Source organism: Microcebus murinus, chromosome 12 (genome assembly GCF_040939455.1).
Source record: "Microcebus murinus isolate Inina chromosome 12, M.murinus_Inina_mat1.0, whole genome shotgun sequence".
Lineage (NCBI taxonomy): Eukaryota > Metazoa > Chordata > Mammalia > Primates > Cheirogaleidae > Microcebus > Microcebus murinus.
In genome coordinates this window covers 61,734,172-61,757,284 of record NC_134115.1, presented here as the reverse complement: position 1 = coordinate 61,757,284, position 23,113 = coordinate 61,734,172, and the positions used below count along the sequence as shown (strand labels likewise).

At 45.4% G+C, this 23,113-nt stretch overlaps 1 protein-coding gene across 1 annotated transcript; it reads right to left on the bottom strand.

Annotated features, from left to right (window-relative positions):
* Positions 1 to 3,064: 3,064 nt before the first annotated feature.
* On the bottom strand, positions 3,065 to 22,639 carry NANS (N-acetylneuraminate synthase). Its single transcript, XM_012769034.2, has 6 exons — positions 22,405 to 22,639; positions 18,355 to 18,570; positions 9,408 to 9,507; positions 8,409 to 8,563; positions 5,073 to 5,339; positions 3,065 to 3,295 (listed from the first exon to the last, which is right to left on the bottom strand). The coding sequence occupies exons 1-6, from the start codon at positions 22,534 to 22,536 to the stop codon at positions 3,086 to 3,088; spliced, it is 1,080 nt and encodes a 359-aa protein (XP_012624488.1). The 5' UTR covers positions 22,537 to 22,639; the 3' UTR covers positions 3,065 to 3,085.
* Between the last annotated feature and the right edge of the window lie 474 nt (positions 22,640 to 23,113).

Sequence of the window (23,113 nt, the reverse complement as noted above, 5' to 3'; positions counted from 1 at the left end):
TGTCAATTTACCTTATTCTCTGTCAGATTTTAATTTGTAGATGAAAATTCTTTATTGAAATGGCAAATTACTTCCAGATATTTTTAAATGACAGCAGTTTTCTAATATGTGGTTTAATAAAGCATGAATATTGTCTCTTTTAACCATGCCCTTCTTCACTGGGAGTTCATGTTGCTTCAAGTAAGTACATAGCACCCAGGCCTGGACAGGCCCCCGCCTGTCACCCATTCCTTCCACAACTTTCTGGTGGTAGTCAGCTAATCCCAGATTGGATGTTCCCGGTAATGAAGAGTTCACTACTTCTGAAGGTAACTCAGTAAGTTCTTGCTTAAGTGGAAACAAACCCTGACTCCCAGCCATCCCTATCCAAGATAGTATTATGTAGCTTTTGGCATCTTTGTGATCATCCTTTAGCAACAGTGAAGCTATTTGTAGTCACTTCCTCAGATTTCAGGGACCTTCCCTTCCCTATTCTATCTAATCTCTTCTGTTTCTGCAATTCCACTTTGTCAGGGAGCAGGAGACCGTGATGTCAGCCTAGTGGAGGTGCAGCCTAGTGGAGGGCACACAGAGGTGGCCGTGCACTGCCAGGGCCTGGTGGGCGGAGGAGTCAGTACATGATGAGGGGACAACTTGCTCACGATGGCAAGCTACACTCGACGGGGAGTAAGCATGAGAGTGAAGGGCCCAGATCTGATTCTACCATGTCCTGCTCAGAAACCTTCCATGGCTCCCCACTTCCCATAGAACAAAGTCCAACTGAGCCGGGTTTTAAGCCCTTCCTTCCCCATGTGTCCACTCCCTGCTAACCCATCACTTGCTAGTCCTTAGGCACTCTGGGCATTTCCCAAGCCTGTGCCCCAAATTGCACGATTCCTCAGTCACTTCCTGACCTGCAAGGTTGAACTAAAGTGTCAGCTGTTCCAGGTGGTATTCCCTGGCCAATGCGCCCTCCCTTTCCCATCCCCACTCCTGTCTCAGCTCCTGAGACAGGTAAATATCTCCAGTGTTCACCCACTTGGAGCACTGTTTGTGGAGGCACCAGCACCCCAAAGGCCTTGAATTCCTAGACAAGGACCGCCTGCTGCCTTGCTGTGTGCCCAGACTGCACCTCCCACCTGGCAGGGATGTTTTTTAGACCTGAGCTTCCCAACTCGAATGGGCAAGAAGTGTGCCCAGATATCAACCCTTCAGCCCTGTGGGCAACCTGGCACAGCATGAGGTGGCCAGCTGCTACCGGCTGCAAGCAACCCTGTAATTCCCCACACATAGCACACATGCTGTCATTTTCTCTAAGCTGTTCTGGACAACGGCCCTCCAGCTCAGTTCTCTCTAACACATTACACAGGCTTCTACTCAAAAGGCAGAGGTAAGTCCTGTGACCACAGTGCCTCTTCCAACTCAGCCTCCACTCGGGAAACCTAGCAGGGATTTAAAGGGCACCCTGGGCCCTTCTGATGTTCCAGTATGCCCAGACCTGGAGGTGACCCTCTAGTTCCCTGTTGGGAACTGCCTTCTGCACATTTTCGGCTAGAGCCTAGGCCAGGCCCTTCTCTCCCTTCCTTCCAGATCCATCTCCTGTTTCAAGGTCCTGGAACATACTACTCTACTACCATATTCTGTTTCTCTGCTTGTTAGGAAGTCTCGGGTATTTGCTTAAATGTCACCTTCACTACTGTTGTAGAAAAAAAAAGGCCATGGAATCAGAAATCGATTTACTCAACATCTGCTTATAAGGAAAAATAAAAGGGGGTGAACATCAGCCAGAAATTGATACTATCACACTTCAATTCTTAGCACGTCAATTTTACAGTTTCCCTTTTACACAAGTACACACAGGATTCCCACCCACCCAGACACACATGCTGTTCTAGAAATTGTTTTGATTCCACCCTGGATTTGAGCTTAAAAAAAAAAAAAAAAAAAAAAATAGAAATTGTTTTGGGATCCACAGGAGAGGGAGGCCCTATATTCAACAGGTAAAGAAACTTCAAAAGTCAAATTATATGCATTTGAAAAGAGACTCAAATATACACTTAGAAACAAGAGGAGTTATATAGTTATATAGTAAACAAGGTTAAATAAATATGAAAGATTAAGAAGTTGAAAATACATTTGAAAAAAATTATTAATCTCAGTACTGGTTCAAAACAAAGAGGAATATGACACTGAATCTCTATAAAAGGTTCATGCTTTTTGTTCAAGGAAGTAAAACAATCTTTTTTGTTAGCTGTGTTTGTAACTTTATAATATGTGACATAAAATTTTGTTGCTATGGAAGGGCTGATTTTAGGATTACCCTCATAATTAAAAATTGTAAGCTCCAAGCCCCTCATTCCCATCCCTTCCCCTTTACACTGATGTTTTCCCCTATTGCGCATATTGGCATCTGACATACTGTGTGACTGCTCACTGTGCTTATGGCTTACTGTGCATCTGCCCCCATCTGAATGCAGATTCCCTGAGGAAGGGTTGGGACACCACCATATCCTCAGTGCCTAAAGCACTGTGGCACATAGTAGGCCTTCAAATTTTGTTGAAAGAAGGAACATGTGCCATTTCCTTCTTTTTGTTCACAGAGATAAGAATGCTTTCTGCATTTCTTCGCCCACAAGATCCTTTGACCAATCCCTTTTCCAGTGATGAGTGACCACTGTACAATACTAACCAGACACAGAGCCCAAGGGCAGGAAGAGGGTAAGGGCAATGGAGAAGGCAGGCAGGGTGTAAGGAAGTGAGATCTGTTTGGCTTCACGGGGCATGGGAATGAAGACTTAAAGGAGAGGACCCGAGCAGCCGGTTTTTGCCTCCCTTTGCAGGCACACAGCGACTGGAGGGCATGGACTTGCTTTTGAGCCCACCTCTCCTCCTGTGCCAGCCACCTTGAAGCAGAGACTGCCTCATTTCCTCCTCTTATCTCTCCAGTGGGCTTGACACAGGGCCTGGCCCAGAAATATCTGCTGTGTAAGGAGGGGCTGGTGGTGGTGGATGAACGCCAGGTCTCTGGAGACCACCACTCCTGCCCAACTCCCCCACCCAACAGCACCAGCAAGGCAACTGAGAATTCAGAGAATGGCACTTTATTTTAAGACTTTATTTTTTTGCCATGATTTTCTACTGATTCTTCCATGATGGTATCATCTTCTTCAACAGTGACAAGGACCTTCTTGCCCACGAGATTAAAGATGTCTTCAGGAGGATAGCCTTTGGGCTCGCCCACCTTCACAGTGAGCATGTCCAGTGTTAGAATGGTGCCTTCTGGAATTTTCACTTTGGCCACCACAGACTTGCCCAGCTGTGGACAAAATTAAGACTCAGTGCCCACTTCAGAGAAATAACTAGTGCACATCTCTTTACACCCAAGGTCCCTGACCCCTCTTCACAAAGTACCTTGGGAGCAGGGACTCTGTTATCCCCAACACCGCCCCAAACAATCTCTCATACACAGCAGGGATTCAGTCAGTGTGGGGTGAATCCAGAGACTCAGAGGAGGGGCGTTTATAATAAAGTGCAAAGGAAAGGGCTCAGGCTATGTAGACAAGCAGGTTCAAATCCCAGTGAGCTGGGGATAAGCCGTGTTTGGTTTCCCCGTAAAATGGGAAATAACTGTGCTTGTATCTTGTCAGATGACTGTAAGGATCAGTGATAATATGTAATGTATCTGGAACATACATGTAAACTATGATTCTTTTTGTCACCACCTAGCTCAACATCTCATTGTAAACATCGGGAAACTGAGGCCCACAGAAGGCAGTGACTTGGCCAAAGTTGCAAATAGGCAGGATGAGAACCTAGAGGATGAGACTTCCCGACTCCCACTCCACTGCTCTCAGGGGCACAAACCTTACTGCCACTCTGTTTGGTAAGACAGGAGTATGAAGGGCTCACAAGACTGTGAGTGTGACACGAAAGAGAGCTCCCCAGGAAGGGCAGATGGGACAGGCAGGTGAGGGGAATGAAGGGTGCCTGACGCTCACAACCAGTGTTTCTATCTTCTCCACAAATACTTACAAACAAATCATCTATTTTATTACTTCACATCCTGCATGTGAGAGCCCAAGGAGTCAACTCTGCATGGAATTCAGTGCCAGGATAAATGCCTGTCCTCTAGTGTACTATTTGCTCAGGGAGCCAAATTAAGTGCTCCACTGCTGTAAATCTCATTCTGGTTTCTAGTATGATTCTCTCCCCTTTGCCTCTATAAAGTAGTTTATTTCTTTTTACTATTTATTTTGATTTCCTGGTATATATGCATCTTTAATTTGGGGCAGCAGGTAGGCCCCACTAGAATAAAAGATGACAATATTCCCCACAAATGCCTGGTGTTTGTTTGATCTTTGCCTCAATCCAGACAACCTGCGGCAGATTAGGTGTGTCTACATGCCTGACAGCCCCAAGACACCTGGCTCTGTGACTCAGAGGGCAAGAAGGTCCAGGCCATGGCTTCTAAGAAGCCCCGATAGTCAGTGTGCCAGGCAGTGCTTCTTGGTCGCCTCATCCCTCCGTCTGAAGGTCAGTGCTGCACAAGGAATATTTATCTGCATCATCACGCACCAACCCCCTGCGATGACTCACTGCCATCTATCCAGTGCCTCCCCTGCTTAGGGAATGCCACAGGCTCTGTTCCTGATGCCTCACAGAACCCCTGGCCTAAATGTTTCCCAGGTTTTTCAGAGCTTACCTACTCCAAGGGACCCTGAGTGTGACTCATCCCAGGGCTCACCCCCTTTACATCTCCTGAAGTCTAGGAGCACTGGGGCCACAGGCTTCAGAGATTTAGTGGAGGACTCTAACATTACCTAGGAGGTGGCCAGAAAAACCATTAAAGTTCCCCTATGTAACATGTTTCTCCTACTGCTACAAATAACTACTATATAAGATACTGCTGTTAGGAGTAACACAGTTCTCCTGCTGCTAACACGAGCCTGAAGAACTCAGAGGGGTTGGGCCGACACTCCTTTATCAGCTCATTGGCCTGGCTCAGGCAGGGCTGGTACTGACTGTCCTCTCAGATCAGCCCACCTTGTCCCCGCTCACAGCAGTGGAGCCGAGCAGAGTCGGGCAGGACCCACCTTCTCATTGCAGGCCATCTCGCAGGGCAGCAGCTGCTTGGTCGGGGAGCCCATGGCCCTTTCCACGAGGCGCACTGACCGCACTAGCTCGGCCAGTTCTCCAGGCTCCAGTGAGGCTGAGTGGTCACTCCCCTTCCAGGTCTTGTCCAAAGTTATGTGACGTTCCACCACCTTGGCCCCCAGAGCCACTGCAGCCACAGATATTGCTATGCCTGTTTCGTGTCCAGAATACCCTATAGGAATGTCAGGAAAGACCTTCTGATATTCCTTTAAAAATAGAAAAAAGAGGAAGAAGTTAAATAGTGTGGTGCTTTAGGCATATTCTCCAGGGTCAGGCAGATCTGAGTTGAGCCCGGTTTAGCCACTCACTGGCTACGCAACCATGAGCAAGATGCTGAGGTTTTCTCAGTCTCTCTTTCTTGGGGAATACAACAGCACCTGTCCAGGGCTGCTATAAATGCATGCAAAGCACTCAGCGTGTTGTAAATGCTCCAAACACAATTGTTATTGTTATCATTAACAATGACTTTTAAGAATGGTTCACACTGCACAAACCACCAGGAAAAACAATGGAACTATAACCAAATGCCTAAATTCATTCAAAGAGCATCTGTCACCTTTAATTAGCCTGAGCTGCTGAAAGCAAGTGTGCTATATGCAAAAATACCATCAATAATATATACAGCCCAATCTCAAAACAGTCCTTTGGTGGAAATGCTAAATAATTAATTAATCAGTCATCTATAATCCAGTGAATGCAACAAAAGACATTCTAAGATGGATGAGTCTTGTCAGTGACCAGAAAACGTAAGTATACGAGAAAGACTCGGATGGGGTTTAATAAAAGATTAGGACAGCGGAGTGGCAAAGGCCTTGAAAACCAGGATTAAGGGTGTGTGATGGAGTGCAGGTTGCTAGGTCAGAGAATTCATATAAGTACCGCGTGCTAACTGATTGTGCCACTGGAGCTCCAGGTCAGAGAATTCAAACTGCTGTAACATGGGTGGGTAGGCCCAAGAGGGGGCAGGCTGACAAAATAACTCTCACTATGCTGTGGTATCAAGAGAGAGGAAGGCATGACAGCACCTCCTAGGTGGGATGGAGGAGAAACGGTGTCTACAATATACTGAGAAAGAAAATCAAGGGAGGTCGGGCGCGATGGCTCACGCCTGTTATCCTAGCACTCTGGGAGTCCAAGGCGGGCAGATCGCTCAAGGTCAAGAGTTCAAAACCAGCCTGAGCAAGAGTGAGACCCTGTCTCTGCTAAAAATAGAAAGAATTAATTGGACAGCTAAAAATATATAGAAAAAAATTAGCTGGGCATGGTGATGCGTGCCTGTAGTCCCAGCTACTCGGGAGGCTGAGGCAAGGCAGTAGGATCACTTAAGCCCAGGAGTTTGAGGTTGCTGTGAGCTAGGCTGACGCCACAGCACTCTAGCCTGGGCAAGAGAGTAAGACTCTGACTCAAAAAAAAAGAAAAAGAAAATCAAGGGAAATATCTGAAGCAACATCTACCACACTGTTAATTATGGTAATCTATGTGGGATGGAATTACAGGAGATGTTCATTTTCTACATTATATATTTCAGAGTTGTCTGAGTTAAGAAAAAAAATGTTTAAGTTTTTAAAGTGATTTTGGCCTGGCATGGTGGCTCACAGTAATCTCAGCACTTTGGAAGGCCTAGGCAGGAAGATGACTTGAGGCCTGGGGTTCAAGGCTGCAGTGAGCTATGATGACACCACTGAACTCTAGTCTGAGTGACAGGGTGAGACCCTGTCTCTAAAAATATAAATAAATAAATAAAAATAAAATGATTGAGAGATGAGCTAGAAGTAGAGAAAAAGATATCAGTATTGGGAGGGACAGAAAGTTTAGGTAAAAAGATAGCAGTGTTTGTTTTCGAAAAGGTTAAAAGTTTTCTTAAATATAAATGCTATGTGGAAACATGTAAAAAAGCTTATACTGTGATGGAAAAAACTACAATGTCAAAGACTATACTGAAAGTAAAATATAAAAGGAAAACTGGTTAATTGCAATATCAGGATTACAACTGTGTATTTATATATATTTTTTAGAATTCCATTAATGTTACTATGTTTTTTATGATAATTACATATCTATTTGTTTTCTAATTAAGTTAAATTTCAGGGGCTATCAGGAGGAACTGATAGAGATGGCCTGACACATTAAAAGACAAAAAACTAGGCGGACGGGCCCCAGATTCTAGTCCCCACTTTGCTACCAAGCTGCTGTGGGGCCCCTTGGGACTGGACTTCACCACCTGTAAAATGATGGAGTAGACAAAATCTTAGGAGAGAGAAAGCTCCCTGAAGACTGTCACTGTAACCAGTTTGAGCCTCAGGGATGCTCAGAATTAGAAAATAAGAGAATCAGCAAATAATAAAGCAGAAAAAGCCAGAAGTTTCAAGAAGATCTCTTATAACTGAATACAAAAAAAGACAGATATCCGTACACCAATGTTCATAGCAGCATTATTCACAGTAACCAAAAGGTGGAAGCATCCCAATGTCAGTCGGCAGATAAATGGATAAAGAAAATATGGCATATGTGAAAGATGGACTATTATTCAGCCTTAAAAGGAATGAAATTCTGACACATGGCACAACATGGATGAACTTTGAAGACTAAGTACAAAAAAGGCCAACATAAAAGGACAACTGTTGTATGATTCCATTCATATGAGGTACCAAGAGAAGTCAAATTCATAGACACAGAAGGTAGAACAGAGATTACCAGGGACGGGGGGAGGGGAGAAATGGGGAGTTAGTGTTTCATGGTGCAGAGTTTCAGTCTGGGATAAAGAGAAAGTTCTGGAGGTAGATGGTAGTGACGGTGGCACAACAGTGAGAATGTGCTTAATGCCACTGAACTGTACATCTAAAAATGATTAAAATGGTAAATCTCATGCTTTGTATATTTTACCACAATTTAAAAGAATAGAAAATACATGAAGGAAGGAAATGAGCCAACAATTCAGAGAATAGCCTCCAACGGGCAATACACTCTGGCAAAGAAAATGTATACAAAGGTAATTACAAGGACTCCATTTTAAATTTTATAATGGGAGACATTAAGATTGGTTTTAAGAAAATTTCAGTTATAACACCACCTTTAAAATGTATGTGCTCCCTCAACTGCTTGGTTCTAATTTGATTCTATGACAGCAAGACTGTCAGAAGATGTTCAAATTCTAAAGTATGCTATGGTTGTTCAAAATTTTGGTTATCAAAAAAGACTCTATCTGGCACACAATAAATGGCCCAACAAAAGCCACTGTGCTACAGCCTGATCAGACAACACCCACCCCTGCTCACCGAGATGACACGCAGGTTGACGTCCTCCGGCTGGAGCGGGTAGGCGCTGGTGCACTGGAGGAAGCAGAAGTTGGGGTTGAGCGGCTTCACGATCCGGTAGACCTGCTTCATGGTGTCCATCGACTGCATCCCGCTGGAGATCACCATCGGGCGACCTGGGGGACCCAACGTCAACACCACCATCACTTTTTCTTTAAGGGCTCTGCCTCTCCCTCAAACACATCCCAGCCATTGGTATCATCATTCAACTGAACTGCATAGACTTGGCTTAAAACACTGTGGGGGAACAGAGGTGAGCTTGGTGGGTTCCTGCCCTTGACCATAGGAAATGTAGACTCCCCTCTGCCCTCCAACATTATTCTTGGGCAAAGAGTGAACTGAATTAAGGAGGCAGAGGAATTTCATACTCCCAAAAGGAAAATGAGTACCTCCTCTAAGAGGCTGCACAGTTTGGCAGTACAGTAGGGTACAACCTGTCCCCCAATTCAAGAGGGGCCTGGGGCTGCCACTTCCAACTGTGCTGGGCAGAGCAATGTCCTTCTCCATGTCTCAGGTGCCTCCTCTATGAAATAAGTATAAAGCATCATAATCACGACCTACTTTAGTCCCAGCTTGTTATGAGGACCAAATGAGATCACTCATGTTGTAAAACCACTTTATAAACTATACCATGTAGACATTTAGATATTATAACTACAGAATATTTCTCAAATTAGAGTTTCCTCTAAGAAGTTTTATATATACTGTCATATCTTTAATTTCTTATAAATAAAAAACATTTTTAATTAAAACATTTTCTTTAAAAAATCTCTTACAAAAACAGTCACATACTTAATTTCTTTCAAGGAACCACATAAAAAGTGGACGTATATGCTAATTGAAAAGAGGTTTCTAAAGTTTGTCTTCATGAGATCTACCTTGAAGTGGGCCACCACTAGGGGAGTAAAAATATGAAAGTTTGGACTCCATCAGATTTTATGCCAAAAATTAGACACTTACCTTTTTTTGCAGTCTTTTCCAGATAAGGAAAATTGTTAGTGTCCCCAGATCCAACTTTGAAAAACGGAACATTCAGTTCGTGCAGAAATTCAACTGCCATCTATAAAAATCAAAGAGGAGCTCCTTTTCACTATTGTTTAAAAACACTGTCCTCACAACAGAGGAGGAATAACATACAAATAGACAACCCACCTCCTCTTCCCCAGCAAGAAGGACTCCTAACAACTTGAAAGCAAGCAAAGATTTGTTCTCAGTCATTTCATTCAAACATTTATTCGTAGCCCCCCCATCCACTTGTCCAACAGACACTTAGTGCTGGTCTGCACTGGTCTGCACTAGGGAATATCCCTGGCCAGGCCCTGCCTTCCCCAGGGGCCCAGGGAACAAACACAAAAGGGTCATGACCTAATGTTGACACAGAAAACCAGGCAGTGAGAAAGTGAACAGTCCTCAAAGGCTTTCCCCTTTACTCAGGGCCAAATAGGCTGCAAAAGAGGTCATTTCAATCCTTGCCAAAAGGGGAAAATGGAGCATTTTGTGGGCCAGCCTTGACAATGATCCACAGTTGGCAGGGCCCATTAAACCCAAGCCCTTTCAGACCTCAAACCATGCAGCCCACAGAAAAGCAAACCTTGGCCACTTTTTTGGACACAACATCACTGCTTGAGATTGTCTAGCTAGGGCTCTTCAACATCCTTCTCTGAGATTCATCAATAAGACTCAGGAAATTAAACATCAGTAAACATTTGCTGAAGGAATCAGTAGATCACAAATTACAAGCGTAAAACCTCAGTTTGCTATCAAATTAAAATAACTCAAAAGACTACTTTTTTACTACTCTTTGTTTTCAGCTTTATCGAGGTAAGATTGGTATAGCAAAAACTGTATAATGTATATACAATTTGGTGAGTTTGGAATATGTATACTATCACCACAGAGTAATAAGCATATGCATCACCTCCAAAAGCTTTCTTGAGTCCTTTTTTTAAAAATTAAAATTAGACATCAGATGGGGGGAAGAATCAATGTCTCTGAATGGTTCCAAATACCTTAATTCCATCCTAAAACCCTGCCTGAAATTCAGAGGTAAGTTAGGGCTTGATGAGCTAGGTCAATGCTTCTGACACTTGATCGTGTGCACACAAATATCCCAGGGGTCTTGCTAAAATGTAATGCAAATTCTGATTTTGCTGGTTACAGTGGTGCCTAAAAGTCTATTAAGTCCCTTGGTAATGCCACTGCGCTGCTGCTGGCCCAGGAATCACACTCTGAGTGTCAAGGAGCTGGATGACCAGGCATGAAAATCCAGGGGCTGAGTGTGGTAAGGAACATAGGAGAAGATCATTCTGAGAGTGTCTCTTTAAATCCACCCACTGCAGCCTGAGCTCCGTCCATCTTCCCAGTAGGTGATGAGCTACTCCAAACACTGCTCCTGACTTTGCTCCCGTGTAAATCCTCTAATGCGGAGTTGCTGGAGAGCCTGGGGAACAGTTAGGGGGCCAGCGAACAGCGTTAAGGCACAGTGCAACCCTCGCAGTCCAGGAGACACGGGACAGTGTGGCCTGAGTGCCACTCACCTGCGAGTGTCTACCTTTCATGCCGTTCTTGCTGCTCTTCCCTCTGCTTTATTTTTCCTCTTCTCTTTCCCCTTCCATATTTTTCTGCCTCACTCTTTCCTCCTGTGTATGTGTCTCACACTGTTAACCAGCCCTAAGATAAGACTGAAAAACATCTGTTTATAATAGATTTATTGAACAAAATCTAATTTTCCCATCTTCTCACTCACTCTGGCAGATGAAGAGGGTGTTTTCTGTTTAAAGGGGAAAATCTCATACTAAGTTTTCTCCTATATAACGTTCCACTGTGGAGTGTGGCCCTCCAGGGCATAAACACCTGGACGAACCCACTCAGGAGAAGGGCAGTGCCAGCAGGGACAAGAAGGGGTGAAATGCAGAGAAAAAAACCATTCTGCAAAAGCTCACTTACAGAGGCTATAAAATCTGCATGGATTTCTATAATTTTCAAGCAAGACATTAAGGGGCAGATTCCCATGGAAAGGGAGAAGCGCCACATTTTGCAGTCCTCCTGGTGAGCCAGCGCCTCCTGGTGGCCATTTAGAAAACTGCCACTTCGGAGTTATCGCCCTGGGCAGGGCATCCCCTTCAGTAATCTGGAAGGTTCTGCCTGGCCTTCTGGCCCGAGGAGGTAGCGCTGTGCCCTGGGGAAGCCCTCTTCTTTCAGAGGACTTTTGGCTTCCCCTAGCCTGCCCACCTTGCTGTCGGGTCCCCTCTCCATGTAGGGAGCAACGCAGCCAGCTGCCTCAGGACCCCCTCCCTCCCTCCCTTCCACCACCACAGTACAAAGCCTTTTGGAAAGGAACTCAGCCCCCTGTGACCCTCCTCCAGCACCCTACTGGGTTCAATGCCCAGAATAGGGCCCCAAGGACAGATCCCTTTGGGGGAAACGCTGCACCGCAGTAATTGCTTAGAGGGTCCTGGTAGATCGACTTGTTGGACTTTTAAACCCAGGGTTGCTCAAACTTACTTGACTCAGAACTTTTTTGATTCCAAATCAATTAATTAATGATGATGAACGAGTACCCACAGAACCCCCTCTCTGTACTACGTCCTGTAGAAACTTTGAGAATGGCTGATCTAAGTAAGGGGTCACAGGAAAGAGAGGAGCGGAACTGGGATTTTTCTAAAGCCCCCTCCACTCCCCTCAGTTTTTAGATCTTGTAGGAAAGGAAAAAGAAGCCCATGGTGATGAGTTGGGGAGAACAGGGAATGTGCCAGAACTGCCCAGGATGAGGAGATGTTGATAGGGAAGCATGAGCCATAAGAAGACTGGGCCTGGCCGGGCGAGGTGGCTCACGCCTGTAATCCTAGCACTTTGGGAGGCCGAGGCCGACGGATTGCTTGAGGTCAGGAGTTCAAAACCAGCCTGAGGAAGAGTGAGACCCCGTCTCTACTATAAATAGAAAGAAATTAATTGGCCAACTAATATATGTAGAAAAAATTAGCCAAGCATGGTGGCGCATGCCTGTAGTCCCAGCTACTCGGGAGGCTGAGGCAGCAGGATCGCTTGAGCCCAGGAGTTTGAGGTTGCTGTGAGCTAGGCTGACGCCACAGCACTCATTCTAGCCTGGGCAACAAAGTGAAACTCTGTCTCAAAAAAACAAAACCAAAAAAAGAAGACTGGGCGTGCCCTCAGCGTGGTGGCTGTTGGGGGACACTGTGACTTGGACAGAGGCAGGAGCCCTGCTGGCAGGGCAGGACAGGAAGAGGCAGGTGCTGGAGGGAAGGGCAACTCTGCTGGGATGGTTGTTGCATGTGAGGGAAGCATGTCCCTCAGGGGCCACCTCTAAAGTCCTCACTTTCATTTGCTTTCTCAGTAGAACTTTCCAGTTAGACTAAAGACACTCTCTGCTCATTTCACCTGAGTTACAAGCCTCGGTGCACCTTTTGACAAGGTTCCCTGGTAGTTTTCTTGGCTTTAATAAAATTCTGCCACACCTTAACATTTCCTGGAGACACAGAGAACGCCCTAGAACAGCATACAGAGTGGAAAAAACAGCCCCTCAATAAATGCCTCCTGTCTATAAGGAAGTCAGGGTGGGTAAAGATGGAGCCACTGGCTAGGTAAATACGGAACACCACAGACAGCCTGGTAGACAAGAAATGCTGGTTCAGCAACAGGGACCTGGTCAGCCAGGTAAATTAACACTTGTAAAGTCTCCTAAGAATGCATTCTTCTCTCACTCCCAGTGCCCCAGGTCAGTCAGGGGACTAGCTGGGAACAAATGGCATTCCTAGGACAGAGGAGCCTCTGAGCCCAATTAGGTAAGCTGAAGCAGAGAAACTCCTAAGGGTTCTGAGTGAGAGAAAGCTATCAGCAAGTGGGTGCAGACCCGCCAGTGCTTGCACTCAGCAGGCGTATCTTACTGGCTTACCGCAGCCCTGAGGGAAGGCCTCTTTATGATCCAGTTTTTACAGATGAGGCCACTGAGGGTCCAATAGCTTACCTGAAGAGCCCAAGCCACACAGAAAATGCCAGCACCAGGACCGGAGCTCAGAGAATATGGCTCCAGAGCATGCGTCCCAGACACTGGAGAGGGCTTCCTGGGGAGTGGAGGAGAAAGAAACCAAAAAGGGGTACAGGCAGAGGAAGCTCCCAACACCGAACACCCAGACTCCTTTGTATCTTCCAGCAGCTCCTGGTTCTCAACCGAAGCTATCTAGAAGGAAACGACCTAAAGAAATGACTTTTCCTCAGCAGTCTCACAGATGCGAGGAGGTATCTTTTTCCTACACTCAGATTCAGAACCTCAGGGGCTGAAAACAGAATGAAGCAGAAAAAGTCCTCATTCCAGGTGTAAGTCACCTTGGTGACATCTCCTCTGGTTCTACGCTGACTCGGGATGACAGAGCAGGAAGAGCCCTTGGACAGCAGCTTGTTCACACACAGAAAAGGAAATGGAGGCCCAGGGAAAGTTCCCTTCCCTCCAGCACCTGCCTCTGGTACACCTCAAAAGGGTCACACTGAGAGTTAAGGGCAGAGTCAGGGCAAACACCCGGATGTCCCGGTCCTTAGCCCAGGTTGCTTTCTGTGAGTGCCAATTGTGTGCTATGCTTTATATCAGTGATCACACTTAATCCTCACAACGAGTCTACCAGATGGGTTCCGCTACTTACCCCACCTTACAATTGAAGAAACGGAGGCACAGTGAGGTTAAATAACCTCTGAATGGACACATCAGGAATGAGAGGCAGAGCATATTCAAACTCAAAATTTGACCCTAGGGTCCACTCACTTAGCCACCAGGCCATATAGCCAGGGTACAGACCAACAGCAGGGGTGTGCACTATATAGCTGGGAAAATTTTTTGGAGATTTGTGACAATTTGAAAAAACTTGCAGATGAACTGTGTAACCTAGAAATACTGGAAAAAAAAGTTAGATGTGTCAAGGATGCATAAAATTTATGTAGGTACAGTCTATTTTATCATTTACTACCAAAAATATACACAAATCTATATATACCATGTAGCAAAAATATATATCATACAGCCAAGGGATGCACCATTCAGCAGGGGTTCTTAACAAACAGGTTAGGAGGCTGGGCGTGGTGGCTCATGCCTGTAATCCTAGCATTCTGGGAGGCCAAAACGGGCGGATCGCTCAAGGTCAGAAGTTTGAAACCAGCCTGAGCGAGACCCCCATCTCTACCAAAAATAGAAAGAAATTAACTGACCAATTAAAAATATATATACAAAAAATTAGCTGGGCATGGTGGCACATGCCTGTAGTCCCAGCTACTTGGGAGGCTGAGGCAGTAGGATCACTTGAGCCCAGGAGATTAAGGTTGCTGTGAGTTAGGCTGACACCACAGCACTCACTCTAGCCTGGGCAACAAAGTGAGACTCTGACTCAAAAAAAAAACAAACAGGTTGGGATTAGTCCTCCAAACAAAGTACTTCTCAAAGTAATTACTCTGGAAAAAGCCATATGCTTATTCCAAAGATAATACTAGGGATCCAAAATACTTTGTACTCTTCTTTGGGCATTTTCTCCAGAGCCTACTTACGGGCCCTGCAAAAAACCAAAATCTGTTTCATTACTTACCTGTTACTAAGTCAGTTCATATCATAAGTTTTGCCCAGGAATTTTAAGCCTATTCACATTTGGCATGACAATTAGTTGTTTCTCAAACCTAAAGCTGCCCTCTAAGGACAAGGACTTGTCTGTCCCTGAGTGACTGAGTTATACAGCAGTTCCCAAAAAGCAATCCCAAACGATTCTGAACCAAGAGTACCTGAAATAAGCATATAACAAAAACAAATGACAAATCTGTGGTATGACCCTCCTTTCATCAAGTTATTTACATAAGCACGATCCTATGTCAAGACCTGGGTTCATGGTGGTGAACACAACAGACGTGGGCCTGTCTTGAGTACTGCACTTTACATAGATGATCTCGCCTGTTGCAGAAGACAAACCTACATGCTGGGTATTTTTAACCCACCACCTGACCCTTTATACATGAAGAAACAGGCCCAGAGAAAGGCAAGAACACTATGGTCAGGGGGCCAGGCTCTGGAGTCAGATCGCCTGGGTTGGAATTGAGCCTCTGCTGATCACCAGCTATTGACAATCTCTCTGTGTGTCAGTTTCTTCATCTGTAAAATGGGGATAATAACAGTCCTAGCTCAAGGGATCAAGAAGAGTAAATGAGTCAGTAGGGTTAAAATACTCAGCCCAGAACTTGGTAATAACAAACACTCAAATGTCAAAGATCCTTGTTCTTGATCACTCAGCTGGTTATGATAAAACTGTAAACAACACCCAAGTCTTTTGGATTTCGAAGCCCAGGTTCTTTCTTCCTTAACCATTTTTGCCTTATAGATCCTTTAAGGGTCTGATAAAAGCCACTAATCCTCCCTTATGTTTGGCTCATTCATTCATTTATTCATTCAGCAAATATCTCCTAAGTACTTACTATGTGCTAGGCATGGGGGATTTGTGGGCCTAACAGTCTGGTAGGGAAAAGAATATTTAAGACATAATTACAGAGGGAATGTGCACCATGAAAGCATATGGGGAGGGGAACCTAAACCAGGTAGGGCACAGGAAGAATTCCCTGAGGAAGTACTATTTAAGCTGGGATCAGAAAAATGCCCAGGGCCAGGGTGCTTGGCTCCTAGGACAAAAAGCCCAAATTCCATCTTCCTGTCCTCCAAGTGACCATCACTTTGAAAGAACAATATTTAACCAGAAACAAAACTCAGTGATTTGTCTGATGAAAAACAATCCTATTTCTTTAGAGGACACTCCACACAGTCCCAGAATCCCTCCCAGGCTGCAAGTACACCAGAAGGGCTCACACAATAATGTCCCTGAAATGTCTTCCTGGAAGCTGTTTGGTTCTGCTGTGGATACTTACGTGACTTACTCATTCTTTTCTGAAATGGAGGCTGCTCTGCCACCAGTTCAAACTGAATTTGCGCAAACCCAGTTCTCAGATTGGAACTGGTCGCAGACTAGGTCCCTGCCTCAGCCTGCGGGGCAGTAATTAGTTAAAGATCAGCAATATATCTATATAACCACTTTAGTAGGTTTTCCTTAAAAAAAAAAATCTGTCCTCTTGCCTCCTAGGCAGCTCTTGGGCCCAGAGACTCTCCAGTCAACATCAGTCTTGAGCCAGTGCTGAGGGTGGTACAGAGCAGGGGAAAGCCCAGTGGCTCTGCAGAGCTCTCAGACATTCACTACAGGAGTGTGATGCCCTTAGAAGCCTGGGCAGACTTCCAGAAGGCAGCAGCTGCTGAGGATCTTGGAAGTACACTGCTCTAGGCATCAAACTGCTGCCTCCAGGACCTGTTTCCTAACTGTGTGATAATAAGCAAACTTCCCAGCACCTCTCAGTCTCCATTTCTTCATCTGTAAAATGGGGCACTGTGGGGATAAAGTACATTACTGCATGTGAAGATGCTTTGTAAACTATATATGTGTAATTCAAAAGTAGGGAAACCTGAGTGCTAAATGCACAGTTAGAACTGAAGAACGTCATGCTTATGAATGCTGTGAATTAAGAAATGAATTTGGTCTAAAGAACCGAAGCCTGACACTGCCAAATTTCCCAGAGGCCCAGGTCCTCCACCCCTCCTCCCCTCCTTTTTCAAACCACCAATGGCCTGGGCTGCATGTGTGCTTATTTTGACTCAATTTACAAATATATTTTGGAATTGGAAAGGTGGCACAGTATCAGAGGTATGCTTTAGACAATCTGGTTGACCAAAAGAAAAGAAAGTGTTTCAAGACAGCCAGGTGCATGGCTCACACCTGTAAGGTGGGAGGATCATTCAAGGCCAGGAGTCTAAGACCAGCCTGGGCAACAAAGCATGACCCTGCCTCTAAAAAGAAAATATGGATCTAATATATGTGAATCACTCAGAATGGATTTTTTAAAAGAACTGTGTAGGAAGCCATAAAAATGTTATTAAGTTTCATCTAATAATCTATTTCTAAGAAGATATCTTAAAGAAATAACCCAAAACAGAAAAAAGATGTTTATCTCGGCACTATTAATAGTACAAAAAACTGAAAGTAACCTTCATGTCCACAAGTAAAAGAATGGGTAAGTATATTATATCTCATGCTCCAGAAGAATATTATATTACACTGCTGTTAAAATCTTTAAGCATAGGGTGAAAGCTCACGGTATGATGTTAACTAGAACAAGCATGCATAGAACTAAGTGTTTACAAATAGTACAGGCAGCCAATAAAATGTGTATATGAAAAGACTTCAGGAGGAAATACATAAAAGAGCTGCTATATAGAGATTATGGGTCAGTTTTTTTCCCTTTTTCCTGTTTTCTAGACTTCCTATAATGTTATTTTGACAACTAAAAATTTTTTACATTCAAAGAAAGAACACATGCAGGACTCTTAAGGAGACAGTCACAGAGCAGATGGGACCTGAGACCTGGCTCCAGCTGGACTCTGCTAGAATGTCCACATGGCCAAGCCAAAGCCACCCAGGACCATCCTGCGAGCCACACCCTCCCAGACGGTGCCAGTATCGCCCCACCCAAGTCAGTCAAGGCCAGTCAGCAAGGGGCAGACTCCTGTCGGAGCTGTGGTTTCCAGGCTCCTAATCTAGACCATTTTCCACTGGAAAAAACCTGACCACACTGGGGTGTCCCCACAAGCTTTAAGGGACACTGGGGTTCCAGCATGGCTGCCCTCTGCTCTCAGAGACAGCTTGCTTTTAAAGCTATGGCTTCCTCCCCCAGACTGTCACTGGGCCTTGGCTCCTGCTGACCTCCCCCAGAGTTGGGCACAGACTAGTGAGCAAGGTAGAGCTGCCTATACACAGAACGCCACCAGGCTGCCTGCTGTCCCCTGGGTCTGCTAGAGTGACAAATGATGGAGTGACAGAGGGCTCACCTCGTCCATGCCAGAGGCAGTGAAGAAAATCCCAACCTCCTTGGCATATCTCTGCAGCTCCCTGTACTGGTCGTGGCTGAACTCCAGGTGCCGTTTGTGCTCCCCGTATGTCTGCCCCCAGGAGTGCTTCGAAGTGTATGGCCTCTCCAAGGCTTTCCGATTGAACTTGAATTCCAGCTCACTCTTCTGGAACTTGGCACAATCAGCCCCACACTCCTGCAACACACATCAGGAAGCCTTTCAGTGATCTGTCACACATTCTTGGAGATAGCAGAAATGTTGGGGTAACCGAGATGACATCACTATCTCTGAATACAGCAGATTGTTTTTAGACTGATAGAGACCTTAAGGACCCCCAGAGAAGAGAAACAGGAAAAGCAAGAAAGTCCAGAAGGAAGAAAAGGTTGTTTGGGGATGGAAGATCTTCCCTCTATTTTTCCCTTTTAAAATATTAATACAAAAAAGTGTAGGGCTTTTTGCTCTGTTTTATATTGTAATATTACAAATACTGAATCAGAGGGTTAAGGAAGATTTTTTTTTTTTTGAGACAGAGTCTCGCTTTGTTGCCCAGGCTAGAGTGAGTGTCGTGGCGTCAGCCTCGCTCACAGCAACCTCAAACTCCTGGGCTCAAGCAATCCTTCTGCCTCAGCCTCCCAAGTAGCTGGGACTACAGGCATGCGCCACCATGCCCGGCTAATTTTTTCTATATATATTAGTTGGCCAATTAATTTCTTTCTATTTATAGTAGAGATGGGGTCTCACTCTTGCTCAGGCTGGTTTTGAACTCCTGACCTCGAGCAATCCGCCCACCTCGGCCTCCCAGAGTGCTAGGATTACAGGCGTGAGCCACTGCGCCCGGCCCATTAAGGAAGATTTTAAGTTATATAACTCAGCAGAGGATAGTAAAAGGAGCACTGGACCAGAATTTAGTAAAGAAAGTCAGATTCAGGCTTAATTCTGACCCTAACTCTTAGCTAAGTCACTTCCCATCTCTGGAGTCAGTTTCTCCATCTATATAAAGAGCAATCTGGGCCAGCTCCAGGACTTGTAAACTGTTCTGAGGAGCCCCTTTTAGGGGCAGGGAAAGGAAGGGAAGGGCCCCGTTCTCTGACTTCAGCAATAGCAACTCTGCTTTTTGCTGTTTTGCACTGGTGCTTTGCTGCATGTTCTGTTTGTTTGAACAACAACAACAAAAACACTGAGAAATGCCCCAGCCTAGGTAATCTCTGCTGAGCAGAAGTGATTATATAAAAGCTGGATAGTTTAACTGTGAAAGCTATAACTCTATCGCACTTCAGCCTCCAATCTCCAAGAATTATTTTCAAAAACTACTCAATAGAAAGAATAAGTAAAACCCTCTGAAGTCTCATCTCACTGCCATTTCTGTAGACCCAGAAGTATTCATGCTATTGAAAATCTCTTGGGTGCAGAAACAGAAACAGTAGTGCTAAGCGTGCTACTCCAACTCCTGAAAATATCGTGAGATGGCACGGTTGGGACTTGGTGCTGGAGAAAAGTTCAAGGAACATTAGAACTGAAAGTGACCTTGGGCAACAGAGTTCTCACTGTCTAGATAAAGATCCCAAGGCCCAGAGTGACTTGACCAAAGTCACACAGTGTCCCCGCCAGGTCCCTTTCCTAAAGCCTGCAGGACCATTCATTCGTGCGCTGGCCTGTGCCTGCAACAGGGACTCCTGCTACCCCAGCTCCCTATATGAGAAGGCCTTAGAAGAGTTGTTTCGGGCTCCCCTTGCTTCTCGTCTCTCTCTCAAGACGCAGACTTCTTAACTTTTAACTTCTTAAGAACTTTTAACTTCTTAAGAAGTTAAAAAGCTTGTCTCTATCTGGGCAAACTGCTCTTTACAGGAACACAACAAAGGTGAAATAGCAGAAACCGCTAATGACAAGAACTCAGAGTTGTACTACATTCTATATAACAACAGTGGTATGAAGAGAGAACAGCTTCGCACTCTTCTTTTCTCAGTTTCTTTTCTAAAAAATGAGTGATTTCTTTAACTGTTTAATGCTACGGGGAACTCTAGCTTCAGGAATCATCACCCGTGTTTCACTATCATGCAGATGGTTTCTTTGTTCAAAGTTGTATTGCTTCTCTAACGGTAAAAACAAGCAGCAGAACACCATGATGATATGCCGTTCTCACCAGTATTTGAAAGCGAAAAGTATAGTCAATTAGTAAATCTCTAATTATAATAATATGTTTACATTTGTATATAATTACATAGTTTAATAAAAATAATTTAACAAACTCTCCTTTTAATATTGCAAACAGATTTGTTGTATAAGCAAGCCAGCTTGTACATAATACACTATGGGTAACAGAAACTTGCAAATGTGACTCCATCTACAGAAGGCAGCCAAGGCAAAATTAAAAACTCCTAAAACATAAGGATTTCAAGAAATTCTATTGCGTTAAATTTTGAAACAAACACGCACACATATTGTAAAGCACGGAAAACTAAGGCCTAGAGATGAAAGTCACCTGTCCAAGATCATTCAGCTAGTAATGATATCCTGACACCAGTCCAGGGCCCTTTCCACTTTACTATAGCCTCAACCTCTTCATTCTCCTCCCCCAGAGAGAACTATCCACCAAAATTAAAAGACAGAAAGTGAGAGAGAAAAGCTATAACTTTGTTTCCATAACTTCCATATCTCTAGGAATTTTTATAGCATTCAAAGAAGTATACCTTGGAAAAACTGACTGCTCCCCTAAATTGAGAGCTGGAATTTCCCCCTAGGAAACAATATACAAAGGCTGGAGCCCTGTGACTAGGAGCAAAGACTTTAAATATTTATCACTAGCTATGTGCTCTTGAGCAAGTCACTTATCTTCTCTTAGCCTTTAAAAGGAAATCTACAGCATCACACCTTTGGGTTATTGTAGGAATTAAATGAGATGGTGCATTTAAAGCACTTAGCCCAGTATCTGGTAGAGTAAGCACTCAAAAAATGTCAGCAATTGTTCCTTTTTAAAAATATTTTTATGACTCAGTGATTAGGCTTCCATAAAAGCAGTTAGTCCTGAAAGAAGAGTAAGACAAAACCTAATCACAAATGATACTAAATCAGGTGAACTGATACAGGGAAGGAAAGATGGTGTGAGCTATTTGCTTAAACCAAGGAATCACAGTGCAGGCCTTAAGTTGGGGGCTGGGTCATAATGAAGAACATGGCAGTCCTTCCCTTCAGGGGGGACTCAAAGTCTAAAAGAGAGAGAGGGAGAGAGAGAAGCTTAAAGATAAATCATAATAAAATGGGGAGGGGTTGGTGAAGGTATCCAAGATGTAGACCTGAACACAGCTCGGGAGCATTGGTATTCATAAACATCATATCACTAATAGCTGACATATATGAATCCTCTGTGCCAAGTACTGGGCTAAGAGCTTTACTGGAGTTATCTTATTTGATCCTCATAGCAACTCGGAGGTAAGTACCACTATTATCAAGCCAGGTTTTCAAATAAGGAAACAAGTTTACAGAACATAAGCAACTAGCCCATGTTCATACAGCTAGGAAGTGATGGCGTCAGGATTTGAACTCAGAGCCCTGGCTTTTAACCACTGCATATTCCACACACAGGGAATGGCAGGTGAGAGGGACCACAGCAACTTCCAAAAACTGCAATTCCTAGAATTCAATGTTGCTGGAGGATGTCAGAGATTAAATATGATGGGCAGGAAGGGACCAGGTCATCAAGATCTTGACGGCTATGTTAAAAGGTTTCCATGTATCTGAGGGCAATAGGGAGCTACTGACGGTGCTAGGGGTGCTATGATCTTATCAAGTCTGTATTTTGGAAAGATCAGTCTGGCACCAGAAGCGGGAGGAAAGCGGTCGAGTTAGGAGGCAACTGCTGTAATGTAGACAAGTCAGGAGGGCAGTCGAGCAGGAGATGGGGGATTCCAAAGATCTGAAAGAGGGAACTGGCGGGACAGGCCGGAGGCAGAGGACCGAGAGGGCGAGGAGAGCGGTCCGCGCTCCCCGAGGCCCCGCCCCGCCCGGCGCCCCTCTCTCCCGGAGCTCCCTCACCTTGGCGGTGCGGATCATGCGCTTGGCCACGTCCAGGTCGCCCTGGTGGTTCTGGCCGATCTCGGCAATGATGAAGCACGGGTGCTGCCCGCCCACCCAGCGCCCAGGACACAGCTCCAGCTCCAGCGGCATCGCGGCAGCTCGCAGTCCGGCGCCTCACTGCCAGCCTCCGTCCTGCCGCCGCCTCAGCGGGTCCGGCTTGCAGCCCGGCTGGGCCCACACGCCAGCCCGCCACGTCAGCCCGCGGCCGCCGCGCAGCCAATCCCCGGGCCCAGCCTTGCTCCCCGCGGCCAATGGGGGAGAGGGGCGGGGCCTTCCGTGGGAGGGGCGGGGCGCGGGGTCCCGGCGCCCTCCCCTGCGCTCTAAGAGCAGCTCCCGGCCGGGCGACGCGGTCTGTGAAAGTGTCTTGGTCCGTGCGCGCACCCGGGCGCAAGCGCTCCCTGAAGGAGGCTGTTGGCGGCCTCCAGTGCCCACGTGCAGCTGCTAGGGCATGGGGAGAGCGCGGTCTTCGGTGTAATGGGAAAAACGGATTCTGGAGTTAGAGTCACAGAGCAGGTTCGAGTCCAGCCCCCGCCACTAACCAGCTCTTAATCATGGATACGTTATTTAGTCTTCCTGAGCATTCTTTTTCTTTTTCCCTGAAGTAGATCTATGATGTAGAGAAACCTCTGATCACAGTACTTGGCATGTAGTAAGTAGCCGTTTCTAT

What these genes read in the sequence shown, in the direction of transcription:
- NANS (XM_012769034.2), bottom strand. Translation starts at nt 22,536, where the DNA reads ATGCCGCTGGAGCTGGAGCTGTGTCCTGGGCGCTGGGTGGGCGGGCAG. An exon ending in CTGCCTCTGGCATGGACGAG is followed by an intron (nt 9,508 to 18,354) that starts GTGAGCCCTCTG and finishes TGATTTTTATAG; the next exon opens with ATGGCAGTTGAATTTCTGCA. An exon ending in GGAAAAGACTGCAAAAAAAG is followed by an intron (nt 8,564 to 9,407) that starts GTAAGTGTCTAA and finishes TGGGTCCCCCAG; the next exon opens with GTCGCCCGATGGTGATCTCC.